The 14147-nt window shown below is 37.7% G+C and overlaps 3 protein-coding genes across 3 annotated transcripts; 2 read left to right on the top strand and 1 right to left on the bottom strand.

The window, feature by feature from the left end:
- Nucleotides 1–2035: 2035 nt before the first annotated feature.
- LOC123686001 (histone H4) lies at nucleotides 2036–2430 on the bottom strand. The gene has a single exon (XM_045625904.1). It carries the CDS (start codon nucleotides 2391–2393, stop codon nucleotides 2082–2084), a length of 312 nt encoding a protein of 103 aa, XP_045481860.1. The 5' UTR covers nucleotides 2394–2430; the 3' UTR covers nucleotides 2036–2081.
- A 163-nt stretch (nucleotides 2431–2593) lies between these two features.
- On the top strand, nucleotides 2594–3072 carry LOC123686000 (histone H3). Its single transcript, XM_045625903.1, has one exon. The coding sequence runs from the start codon at nucleotides 2599–2601 to the stop codon at nucleotides 3007–3009; it is 411 nt and encodes a 136-aa protein (XP_045481859.1). The 5' UTR covers nucleotides 2594–2598; the 3' UTR covers nucleotides 3010–3072.
- Nucleotides 3073–8828: 5756 nt separating this feature from the next.
- Nucleotides 8829–9697, top strand: LOC123686101 (histone H2B-like). The gene has a single exon (XM_045626083.1). The coding sequence runs from the start codon at nucleotides 9278–9280 to the stop codon at nucleotides 9647–9649; it is 372 nt and encodes a 123-aa protein (XP_045482039.1). The 5' UTR covers nucleotides 8829–9277; the 3' UTR covers nucleotides 9650–9697.
- The last annotated feature ends 4450 nt before the right edge of the window (nucleotides 9698–14147 follow it).

Raw genomic sequence — 14147 nt, 5'->3', positions numbered from 1 at the left:
AAGTACACTGTCCTTCATCTCGAATGTTTCGTGTATACAAACACGCAAACAGATTTACATTTGAAGACGAATTCATCAACAGGGAGTCGAAACTTAAATTTCGACCACTCAAAAATCGGTGAGATTATGACAGAGTTCAGCCCTAAAACTGATGAAATAGGAACACCTGCTACAATGATTGACTCTGGCGTTGGCATAAATACATATTCCAAGTACACGACATGTTCTGCATCTTGCGAGATCCGACGAATATGCGATTTTGACCCTTATCGATATACAAAGATTTTGATACTTATCTCGCATCTAACGAGATCCGTCTTAGTGGCAACGTTGAACGGATCTCATTGCCACGCGGTATACAATGTATATAGGGTATATAGGAAAGGATCTCGGATTGTTGGTTTATAAGACATGGACCTCGTAGCGTTGAAATTTTACAGGGATCTCGTAATCACATTTTCGAAGTATATACGCAATAATGGTCGTGATTTATACAGAATGATTTCTCAGGGAATCGGTGTGAACACCAAAAAAATACTCTGTTTTCTTTGCCGAGCTTTCGGATTTTATTCAATCCATCCTCAGGGCTTCTACAAGATATCAACAAAAATTATCAGTTACAATAAAGAGAAAAAATAAACATTCTATATATATATATATATATATATATATATATATATATATATATATATATATATATATATATATATATATATGAACCCATCGGTTCATATTTGACACCCTTATGAGAGATAAGTTCAACGGTTGATATATATGTTTTTTCTTTGTAAATATAATATGGATTGTACCGTGTGTGAAATATTGTGCAATACGGGATAGGAATGAGAAAATTGGCTTCTCGATTAGAAAATGTGTGATCTCGTTATACGCGGAGGGGATTAACTTAGCGAGAATTATCAACTCAAACGGGTGGGATGAACGGAACTTCTTCTTCTTGATAGTGCCAATCCGTTATCGGATATTGGAGACCATTCTGGCTATTGTGACCTTATTCACTGTTGCACGAAACAGTCCAATTGTTGTTTCCCAGAACCAGACCCTCAAATTTCTGAGCCACGAAATTCTCCTCCTGCCGGGACCTCTCCTTCCCCCAACCATGCCCTGCTGTATAAGCTGGAGAAGGCTGTATCTTTGTTCATTCCGCATGATGTGGCCCAAGTACTCCAGTTTCCTCCTCTTCACGGTGTCAACAATTTCAGTTTTCTTGTTGACTAATATTAGAACCCTCTCATTGGTCATGTGCTCTGTCCAATTGATTCGGAGTATTCTTCTGTAGAGCCACATCTCGAATACTTCAAGCTTCTTACACGAAGCTTCAGTAAGCGTCCATGACTCCACCCATACAGAAGCACAGGAAAGACATAGCACTTCAGAAGTCGTATTTTGGTCTTCTTGTTCAGGTCGTGAATCGTGAAAAGTTTTTTCATTTTAATGGAAGCTGCTCTTGCCTTTTCAATCCTACAGCGGATTTCCCTCGAATGATCCCATGCCGAGGTACGAAATTGTTTCGACTCTTTACTATTCTGTTGTCGATGTAAAGTTGATGAACGGAACGCGCAGAAGAAATAATTATATATCTTATCGCCGCCTACCGTCATCGATTCTGTGAAAATATTTTATGGAATAATTTATATAAGCCCATTTCTTAATTTGTTCAAATTGATAAAATAAGGTGGCAATAAAATTTGGATGAGAAATGTTACTCCTAGTGCACTACTAACCAAATGCTTATAAACTTGAATAGATAACACTTTTGTTTGTCCTCGGAATATTTTTACATTTTGCGATCGTATGGTCACAGCAATTCCAAGTAAAAAAAAAATTAATAAATAATATTTATAGTTAGGTGAATGAAAATGTTAGCTGTTTACCCTTAACGCTGAATTCCAAAAGAATTATCTCGTCATAGTAATTTGGTTGCCCATCTCACGGACAGGCTTAGGCTTTGTGGGAATTTTGTTTGCTTTCGGATTGTATGATATTTGTGTAATGGAAAAAACGAGAAAAAGTTAACTTTGTGGTCCTGAAAAGGACCGATAGCAATATTTCGATGGTGAAATTTAACCTCCGAAACCGTACAACGTACGACCTTGGCGTTTCAAAGCATATACGACGTCCATTGCTGTTACAGTCTTCCTTTTTGCGTGTTCGGTGTAAGTTACAGCGTCTCTAATAACGTTTTCTAGGAATACCTTAAGTACACCTCTAGTTTCTTCGTAAATCAAACCAGAGATACGTTTCACCCCACCGCGGCGGGCCAATCTTCTGATAGCGGGCTTCGTGATTCCTTGGATATTGTCTCGTAGAACTTTCCTGTGACGCTTAGCGCCACCTTTTCCCAAACCCTTACCACCTTTGCCTCTGCCAGTCATTTTTCAGTTAACGACTACAATAACAAGAATTAACTAAAGGTTTTAGCGGAAAATACGGCTTTTATACCATCACAGTTTTCCCCACCACTAGATCTACACGACCAACCAATGATATTGCGAGAATGTGCAGTGGAACCGCCTACCTATTCCGCTATAAATAGATGAATCTAAGATTTCCCTCAACTAGTTTATACCCATACTCGAGATGGCCCGTACGAAGCAAACCGCAAGAAAATCCACTGGCGGAAAGGCACCGCGTAAGCAACTTGCCACAAAAGCGGCACGTAAAAGTGCACCCGCTACTGGTGGCGTAAAAAAACCTCATCGTTACCGTCCAGGTACCGTAGCTCTTCGTGAGATCCGTCGTTATCAGAAAAGTACCGAGCTGTTGATTCGCAAACTTCCTTTCCAAAGGTTAGTGCGCGAAATTGCCCAAGACTTCAAGACCGATCTCCGTTTCCAGAGCTCCGCCGTGATGGCCCTTCAAGAAGCTAGCGAAGCTTATCTGGTCGGTCTATTCGAAGATACAAATTTATGTGCCATTCACGCCAAGAGAGTAACCATTATGCCGAAGGACATTCAACTTGCTCGACGTATCCGTGGCGAACGTGCTTAAGCATCTTTTTCACAAAGTTTAAAATCGGTTCTTTTCAGAACCACAACTTTTTTTTTTACATTTATACAATTGATTGATTTCTTATAAGGTATCCCAAATTAAAGATCCGATATCAATAGTGCAATATAACCTTACTTAATTTCTTCCAACAAAATGCGTTACGAATTTCAATTTTGATTATGGATTTTTCATCAGTCTTTTGATATCCTCTATATCTTGGCGCAATAGCTTATTTTAAGCTGGAAGCAAATTATGCCGTCTTATTTCCAATTCGATCATTCAACTGCAAAAGATTCTGATGACCAGCATTAGAGAGAAGCGATACCGTGATTTCTAGATCACGTTGTGAAACGTGAACGTTACTTTATGATATCAGTGAAATTAAAGCGTGACGTGATCACTGTTTAGGTTGCTTGTTAATAATATTTGTATGAATCACCCAAACCTTAGTTCGTTTATCTTTGCAACTCGAATTGGTCACTCATTCAAAGCAAAATTGTTATGAAAACATCCATTTTTCTTACATATTCAACTCTTTTCCTTATTTCAGATTTAGTTAGGAACGTAACAGAAGGATATCGATTTTTCAAATGTTTCCTCAAATTTGAAGAGGTGATTTTGAAAGATAATTTCAACTTGCATAAATTACAAGTAGCATAATTTACATCAACTTTTGTGAAGAAAGCCCAAAGATTGCTGGTCTTTCGCCTGTTATTATTCTTTCGCCTATTATTATTATGTCGCTGACGTGTTTTCGTTTATTTTTTATAATACAGAGTACCATTTATTGCTTCGGTCGACAACTTCAATATAGAAAGAATTTCTTTGGGGTTGTTTATCAAAGATAAGCATAAAATTAGAATTTTATTGCCACCACCAATTATGCAGTAATGCAGTAGTTATTAGTTTGCAGCAAGTATTTATTGTTCAACTAGTTCTACAAAAATACTTCCTACAGCATGCGAAGTTGCCTACGATGCTGGGATTGTCATAAAAATATGCAATTATGTTAGTCGAAAAAGGTTCCGAAGCAATAAAAACATCAGGCTGCCTTCATAATTTACGATTGCAACGGACGATGATATGCCCTGAAAAGATCTGTGAAATGTTCAAACTGTGATCCCGTCACGCTCTGTATTCGTTTTTCGGAACCGTGACTACCTGTGACATTCTGATCTCAGTTAAATCACAGTTCGTGAAATATAGCTCTTCTCTAATCAGCATTCCACCGACTGTTTCATAACATTTTGAAGAGGATAATGAGCATACAAGTTGTAAATAACATCCCATCACCAGTAAGGGTTAATGTACAACAATCTAGCTTGCGACATGTTTGGAATACCATAGACGATGAGATGGCGGTAGTTTTTGCAGACACTCGCCATTGCTAGAGTCCATCGAACTCTGTGCTAAGCTTTAATTCTTCGGGTTTGATGAAATGTCCATCAGTTGATTATTCAGGTGATGCGTCAGCAGTGTTGTGAAAGGCAGTGCTATGGTTCCTAAATGGTTTTGTCGGAGATGACCCGGGACCAACTTCTATTTTCTTTTGAAGTTTGTAGGTTCGGGTATATACCCGAACTTAAATAGGTGGAGTCAATTTAGGTGGTACGATCTCAAATAAAAAGTTTACACTGAGAAGGTAATTTTTTTTTTTTTTTTTTTTTTTTTTTTTAGTGAGATTATTGTCAGAGGTGTCGAGTGAGATTAGTCGACAGAGTAAGACGTGTCAGCAGTGAGTAGTGATTTCCCAGCCCACTGGTGAGTTATTTTTTGTGATTGTGTATGTTGTAATTTCAGTGTACTGTGTTGTTCAAGTGTGATTGTTGTAAAGCAAACAGGCCCATTGAAAAACGCTCTTAGGAGCGGGTTCGATCAGAACCCTGATCTATTCCACCGTCTCTAACGCGAGTGAGACAGTCATGGATGCGACGACGAGTAGTTCCCCGGTCAAGCCGACAGCAGATCAAGTGGAGACAATTTTGGACTACTTTGCTTCCGACGAAAAAATTTTGAGAACATTGTTTATCAGATTAGGCGAAAAATTGGGTATCCCAACGGGTGAAACTCCCGAAAGGAGGTCAAGGAAATCGAAAAGGCAGAAGACACTCCCAAAATCTAATGAGAATTCCCCAATTCAGACAGAAAACAGGTTTGAAATCCTTTCAGACCTTGAAGTCAACGAAAAACTTGATGAAGTCTCCATGGTCTCAGACGATGAAGACTCTCAAATTGACCACGCCCCCAACAGCGAAACCGGTAAAGATGGCAGCACATCAGCAACCCCCACCCAGAGGAACACCCAAAACAACCACGCCCCCAAAAGTTCGTCATTCAGAGGCCAAAAAGAAGAGAACAATACGACTTCAATAAGAAACCGATTTTCAATCCTCGAGGATAAAGAAATGGAAGTAATCCAACCAGAGACTCAAACCGAAAATCGATCCCCCCGTAACCCCCGACTGAATAAAATAGAATTTCCGCCAATGCCAAGGAAATCAGTGCCCCTCACCGAAGCACTAAAACCAATCCCAACCAAAGCCCCCCCAAGAATTCCTCCAATCAAGGTGAGGAACTCTAATTCATTCCCGTCAATTGAAAAGATGGCAGACGAACGTCAAATAAAAATAAAATTTGCAAAACAGACCAATCAAGGGTTGCAAATTTTCCCTGAGACTGCTGACGACCATCGAAAACTGACCTCAGGTCTGAAAGAACACGATCAGGAGTATTTTTCCTATACATTGCCTGATGACAAGCTACTCCGCGTTGTGATTCGCGGCATTCCCGGACATGAAACCGAGAAATCGATCAAAGAAAAATTAGAGAAACGGGGCTTCGAAGTTTTCGAAACAACCCAACTATACAGGAGAGTGAAAGGCGGGAAACACTATTTCCCATTGATGTTGGTGAAACTTCCCCGCACCGAAGCCAGTAAAGAAATTTTCAACCTGTCCCATCTAGGTTTCTTCAAAATCCAAGTAGAATCCCAAAGAACAAGGCAAACATTTAAACAATGTTTCAGATGCCAAAGCTTTGGCCACACTCAGTCTACATGTCACTTGAAACCAAGATGCGTGAAATGTAGCGAGGAACACTGGTCATTCGAATGTCCGAAACCAAAAACTACTCCTGCCGTGTGCGCCAACTGCCGCCTACCCCACCCAGCCAATTATCGAGGCTGCAAGAACTACCCGGGCAACTCAAAGAAGCCCAAAACTCAGGAAAGGAAGTTTAACTCTAACAAAGTTGTAGAGGGCGTGTCCTACAGTTCCAAAGTGGCCCCGAAAAAGACTGAAAACAAGATCATAACCAAAGAACCAAACATGACGGAGATGTTGGCCCAAGTCACATCTTTATTAGCCAAGATTGCCAGTAGCCTCAATAAATAGGAAGCCGCACTCTCTAAAAGTGCTTGCGTGGAATTCAAATTCCATCGTGAACAGACTCCCGGAGTTCAGGGACTACGTTGCAGAAGAAAAATTTGACGTCGTTCTCTTATGCGAAACGTTCCTGAAGCCAGCCAACACATTGTCGGTCCCTAACTACCACATCTACCGAAGTGACCGCCTCACAGGAAGAAACGGTGGAGTCGCTGTCCTAGTGAAGAAAAATATCCATCACGAACGGATTCCCAATTTCAACATTGTAAATCTAGAGCACGCAGCAGTGAACATCCTGATGTCCGACAACAGGCCCATCACAATTATAGCCGCCTACAACTCTCCGAGTAAACCCCTCCTTGCTTCTGATTTGAGCCAGATATTCCCCTCATCTGACAGAATAATCCTTGGTGGTGATCTGAACGCTAAAAACCGTCTATGGAACTCGAGGACCACGACGACACGAGGCAGAACTCTTGCCGCGCATGCAGCCTCCAACAACTACTCGGTTGTTGGTCCGGATCAACCAACGCACTACGGGACAGGGAGACCCGATGTGCTGGACGTTTTTCTCCTCAATAATATAGAATACTCTTCCACAGTACATACGCAGACAGTCCTGAGTTCAGATCACAACCCGATAATTCTAGAGCTGGAAGACTGGCACGACATCCCAGTTCAACACTCGGAGAAGCAAATAAATTGGAGAAAGTTCACTGACCTGCTCAAGAACACCCAACCCCTAGAAGAGCCCAAGACCGTGATGGAAATTAACAGTGCCACAAGAAGACTGACAGTGGACATTCAAGCAGCCATTTCTGAAGCGACAAAAATAAAAATCAAAAACTCCCCGGACAAGAACAGCTTACCTCCGGAAATCAAACAGCTGATTCAACTCAAGAACAGAGCTCTGAGAAAAGCCCAACGAACTCTGGACCCAAGGGACAAGAGGGAAGCTAATCGTTTGACCAACAAAGTCAAATATGAGATCCAGAAGTTCAAAAATGATAGTTGGCAGGAATTTCTGGAAACAATCAATGAAGACTGCAACGATAGCAACGCCCACTACAAACCCATGTGGAACCTGAACAAGAGGCTCAAAAACAAGTCAAATAGATCTCCACCATTACATGGACCAGGCCGTATTATTCATACAGACCATGAAAAAGCTGATGTCTTCGCAGACAGACTTCAATTACAGTTCTCCCCAAACCGCAGCCCCGACGACGACATTGACTTTGAGGAATCAATTGAAAGAAAGGCAAGAAGAATCATCCGCCAACAATCCGACGCAACGATCCGTTCAACCAACGCAGAGGAAGTTCTTGAAGAGATAAAGTATCTCAAGAAAAGAAGCTCTCCTGGCGAAGACGGTATCACAAATTCCCATTTGAAAAACTGCCCCATAGAATTTACTAAGAATATCGTTAATTTAATAAACGGCATTTTACGCCTTCAGCACTTCCCTGAAGCATGGAAGAATGCAATAGTAATTCTAATACCTAAACAAGGTGAAGACCCTTTATTTCCTCAAAGTCACCGTCCTATTAGTCTCCTCTGCACCATGGGGAAACTCACTGAACGTATTGTACTTAGAAGACTCGAAGAAGAACTCCAAAGCAACAATACCATCCCTGATGAACAATACGGCTTCAGAGCAGAACACTCGACTGAACAGCAAGTACTTAGACTAACAGAAAACGTGATCAATAACATAAATATGAGACACATCAGTGCGGCCGCATTTTTCGACATATCCAAGGCGTTCGATAAAGTGTGGCACCAAGGTCTAATTGTCAAAATGAACCAAGCTGGCACTACCCTAGCAGTCACAAGACTTATTAACAGCTACCTCAAATCCCGGACATTTCAAGTCAAAATTGGCTCTTGCAGATCAGCTAAAACCCCAATAACAGCGGGGGTTCCCCAAGGAGGTGTTCTCTCGCCGAAGTTGTATAATATTTATTCATCGGATATTCCAAGGGTTTTCGGAAATGCGAAAATCTTCACCTATGCTGACGATACCGCTGTGCTTGCCCACTCCAGAAATTTGAATCTGGGAAGAAGATACCTCCAATCAGCGACTGATTCAATTCTGGAGTGGATGGAGAAATGGAAAATCAAAGTAAATCCAAAGAAAACGCAAGCAATCGTTTTCAGCAGAAAAGCCGCTCTACCGAGCGATCAACTCGAAATAAATGGTGAAGAAATCCCTTGGAGTAACAAAGTTAAATACCTTGGTGTGATCTTTGACCGTAAGCTTACGTGGAAGGATCACATCGAAGAAATCAAAAGAAAAACTACGCTGAAAAATATACAACTACATCCTCTGATGGCCAGAAAGAGCAAACTCAGCCTTGACAACAAGTTGAGGTTGTACAAAATGGTAATCGTCCCGTCGATACTATACTGCTCCACTGCTTGGGGGCAAGCTGCCAAATGTCATAAATCAAAACTTGAAGTAATTCAAAGCAAAACCCTCAGAAAAATTACAGACGCCCCTTGGTTCATCCGGAATAATGACATCAGAAAAGATCTAAAAATTGACACAGTTTCTAAACAAATAAGACGACGTAACAAGAAACTTTTGGAAAAATTCGAGTCCCACACCAACCCCACTTTGGCAGAGGCCTTAAATTACGACCCAGAGGAGTCATCAAAAATAAAGCGGCCAAAATTAGCGCTAAACGAAGAGGGAGATCATAGTCAATTCCACCACTGAAGGCGAAAAAATAAAGTAATAACGCCCACAAAATTCCCCCATCCTATGGGGAATATACCAAGCCCAAGGATAAAAGTGTTTCAAACACTAATCCAAGAAGAAACCAAAGATCCTTGTGTGTAATTTTTTAGTTTTCACTTATCGTCAGATTGATCGATTGAAGATGCCTCCTAAAACTAGCGGAAAAGCTGCCAAGAAAGCTGGCAAGGCCCAAAAAAACATTTCTAAAAGCGACAAGAAGAAGAAACGCAAGAGGAAGGAAAGTTACGCTATCTACATTTATAAAGTATTGAAACAAGTCCATCCGGATACGGGTATTTCAAGCAAGGCTATGAGCATCATGAACAGTTTCGTTAATGATATTTTCGAACGCATCGCCGCCGAGGCGAGTAGACTTGCTCACTACAACAAACGTTCGACAATAACCAGCAGGGAAATTCAAACAGCAGTGCGCCTTCTCTTGCCCGGTGAGTTGGCAAAACACGCCGTCAGCGAAGGAACTAAAGCAGTAACAAAATACACCAGTTCCAAATAAAGCAGGAATTGTTGTTGCATATCAAACGGTTCTTTTCAGAACCACAAATTTTTAAAACTTATAATTATAGTCTGATCTCTAATTTCACCGTTAACGACATGTAGATTTATCAATTTGAAATAATCCATACTAATATAATTCGAATATGTTCGTCAACTTCCTATACCATGTCTGATAATTTTGAACACCAATATCATATATATATATATATATATATATATATATGTATATATATTCGGTTCAATGTTATTTACCTGCTTTTCAATTGTTACTATATATATATATATATATATAAATATATATTTATACCGTTGCAGGGTAAGGCTTAGAGGTTGCCGGTTCCTCTCAGAACAAGGCAACACTCAATTGCTTCTGAGGAAACTTCTCACAATTCTCGTGGTCCACAAGATCATCTCCTTTTGCGCCTTCTCTATTAGATCTTCGTGAAGTCCAAGTTTGGCTGTGTTCCCAGTTAGATGCATCTCAACCAGCCCATTCGTGGTGTGAGTAGATATATATATATATATATATATATATATATATATATAAACCTGTTGCAAACAGTGATTGTTAAAAAAAAAAATATATATTGATATATATAGATATATATATATATATATATCTATATATATCAATATATATATCTATATATATATATATATATATATATCTATATAAGGATAAGGACAGTCCCTCTCAGAGAAATACTAACCGTAGACACGTGTTTCGGGCTTTCGGCCCTCATCAGTACGGTGAACAAGTGTTAGGATGTGCAGCACTTGAAAGAAACAACAAACAAACAGAGTCAACAACAGAAGCCAGCAATCCATTTGTGGTTTCAGCAGGAAGACCCAATGTGTTTTCGGGCAACAACCGACATCACCACGCGAAAAGCTATAACTAACTGCGTGACATCCGAATCCAGGAATAATAACATGTCGGAAGGATAACGAGGGTAATTGTTCATAAAACAAATCATAAGGATAAGGACAGTTCTCTGAGAGGGACTGTCCTTATCCTTATGATTTGTTTTATGAACAATTACCCTCGTTATCCTTCCGACATATATATATATATATATATATATATATACAGGGTGAGTCTTTGACTTGTACATATATTTTAACCGAAGGTTCTTGAGGTCAAAAGAAACACTTTTTTCATTTACCATTTTTTCCGATTCGGCCCTGTTAAGAAGATATAGCCATTTTAAATTTTCAAAATGAGCTAATTCACCCCTGAAAACCGGAACACTGAAGTTTTCTCAAGCATAAGATATACCTCTTGAACCTTGGAAATAAGCTACTAAATTAGAAAAACCATCATAAACTCACGTTTAACATTCCATTTGTTGAACAAAGTAGTGTTTATAATCAAATAAATGAGTTATTCCAATTTCGTTGTCGCTAAAGATTAAATATTCTTCTCTTGATTTCTATTTCATTTTCGATAATTATAACGAATTGAGCTCGCTACCAGCCATATTAGCTCTGATACTCATATCCATTCATTCATTATATTTCATTTATATGATATCGTTGTTTATTTTTCGTGCAAGAATTAACCTTAAAATCTCAAATAAATAATATTCATCTATGAAAGATCTAACACAGACTATAGTAATCTGTGGTTTTAAGTTTGAATTTCAAATTTCGAGTGATGCCAAATATAAACACAGCAGTTCGGTTCGAATAATCTATGTTCTAACCTAAAATTTTCATTTACAGTTTACACTGTTATTGTTATAAGATATTTGTTATGAAATGAAGCATTTGATTTGTTCCAACTATCTCATAAAAATATTGAAATGCATCAATATTTTTGAAACCATCAGTATGAAAATATGGAAATATGTAAAATATTCTGGCTCTGTAATCAATGGAAAATGTTAGACTCCACTTGTAATCAAATTTGTTGTTAATGTGTACCTACATTATAGCCAACTTTACTACTTAATTCATCTTGATTTTGGCATTGAAAATAAATGAGAAGTATTCAATATAATTATCCACAATAGAATATTTGGTTTCTTTCAACTCACCTGATTTGTTTTCACATTAAAACAATTATGGCCCTCTTGGAAGTATGTCAATCATAAGCTCTTAGGATGAATTTATGGAATAGCAAAAGAATAAAAGTATTCAATCTCAATCACATGAAAATTTGTCTAGTATGTACCTAGTGGTATGTTTCGATGTGTGTGGTATGTTTCGATGTGAGTTAGAATGAGCCGAAGAAGAATACAGTATTGTTCGATAGCAGCAGTCTTTAGTGGGATATTGATTGTTGTCATTATAATGGGACTATTTTGTGAAAACTTTTTTAAACATGGGTTTTATGAATAATCTGGACTTTTCAAAAAGAATGTTGATTTTAGTGAAGTATCTTCTTATTATCAGAGCTGTGCCAAAGCTCAGTGATTTTTAATCAAATCGAGGAGTTGAGGTGAGCTTATTCAAATAACTTCATTTTCAAACTAAGTTGGCTAGTACTTCAATTCTTAAATCTGAGACATGACTTCATAGTAAATATTCATTTCTGTGGTTTTTTTTCCACAATAGAACAGAGTTGCATTCAGCCAAAGTACCCAATTTTTTTAATTTCACAGATAATTTTTTTTTTTTAAGATCAAGTTATTCGAAAACGGCGCTTTGTACGAGAAAATATGAAGAATACTTTTATTTTTCAAATTAGCCAAATATTCTTCAATGAACGTTCAAATTACTATTAAGAGTTGGTTTCTTCGAATTTCTGGTATTTTGATGGTATGTTATGTTCATAACATAGAAACAGAAGAATGTGTATGGAATCTGGTGTTCGGAGAAGATGTATCACATCAAAAAAAAGCTATATTTCAAAAATCATTTCCTTCGATACAACCATTTCCGAGATATAGCCGATAATCACATTTTTTTAACGATTTTCAACAGCCTGTATCTTTTTAACCGGGCCGAATCGGAAAAAATGGTAAAGGAAAAAAGTGTTTCTTTTGACCTCAGGAATCTTGGGTTAAAATATATGTACAAGTCAAAGACTCACCCTGTATATATATATATATATATATATATATATATATATACAGGGTGAGTCTTTGACTTGTACATATATTTTAACCGAAGGTTCTTGAGGTCAAAAGAAACACTTTTTTCATTTACCATTTTTTCCGATTCGGCCCTGTTAAAAAGATATAGCCATTTTAAATTTTCAAAATGAGCTAATTCACCCCTGAAAACCGGAACACTGAAGTTTTCTCAAGCATAAGATATACCTCTCGAACCTTGGAAATAAGCTACTAAATTAGAAAAACCATCATAAACTTACGTTTAACATTCCATTTGTTGAACAAAGTAGTGTTTATAATCAAATAAATGAGTTATTCCAATTTCGTTGACGCTAAAGATTAAATATTCTTCTCTTGATTTCTATTTCATTTTCGATAATTATAACGAATTGAGCTCGCTACCAGCCATATTAGCTCTGATACTCATATCCATTCATTCATTATATTTCATTTATATGATATCGTTGTTTATTTTTCGTGCAAGAATTAACCTTAAAATCTCAAATAAATAATATTCATCTATGAAAGATCTAACACAGACTATAGTAATCTGTGGTTTTAAGTTTGAATTTCAAATTTCGAGTGATGCCAAATATAAACACAGCAGTTCGGTTCGAATAATCTATGTTCTAACCTAAAATTTTCATTTACAGTTTACACTGTTATTGTTATAAGATATTTGTTATGAAATGAAGCATTTGATTTGTTCCAACTATCTCATAAAAATATTGAAATGCATCAATATTTTTGAAACCATCAGTATGAAAATATGGAAATATGTAAAATATTCTGGCTCTGTAATCAATGGAAAATGTTAGACTCCACTTGTAATCAAATTTGTTGTTAATGTGTACCTACATTATAGCCAACTTTACTACTTAATTCATCTTGATTTTGGCATTGAAAATAAATGAGAAGTATTCAATATAATTATCCACAATAGAATATTTGGTTTCTTTCAACTCACCTGATTTGTTTTCACATTAAAACAATTATGGCCCTCTTGGAAGTATGTCAATCATAAGCTCTTAGGATGAATTTATGGAATAGCAAAAGAATAAAAGTATTCAATCTCAATCACATGAAAATTTGTCTAGTATGTACCTAGTGGTATGTTTCGATGTGTGTGGTATGTTTCGATGTGAGTTAGAATGAGCCGAAGAAGAATACAGTATTGTTCGATAGCAGCAGTCTTTAGTGGGATATTGATTGTTGTCATTATAATGGGACTATTTTGTGAAAACTTTTTTAAACATGGGTTTTATGAATAATCTGGACTTTTCAAAAAGAATGTTGATTTTAGTGAAGTATCTTCTTATTATCAGAGCTGTGCCAAAGCTCAGTGATTTTTAATCAAATCGAGGAGTTGAGGTGAGCTTATTCAAATAACTTCATTTTCAAACTAAGTTGGCTAGTACTTCAATTCTTAAATCTGAG

The sequence above is a fragment of the Harmonia axyridis genome, chromosome X (genome assembly GCF_914767665.1).
Source record: "Harmonia axyridis chromosome X, icHarAxyr1.1, whole genome shotgun sequence".
NCBI classification, from domain to species: domain Eukaryota; kingdom Metazoa; phylum Arthropoda; class Insecta; order Coleoptera; family Coccinellidae; genus Harmonia; species Harmonia axyridis.
This window is presented reverse-complemented; position numbering and strand designations above follow the sequence as displayed.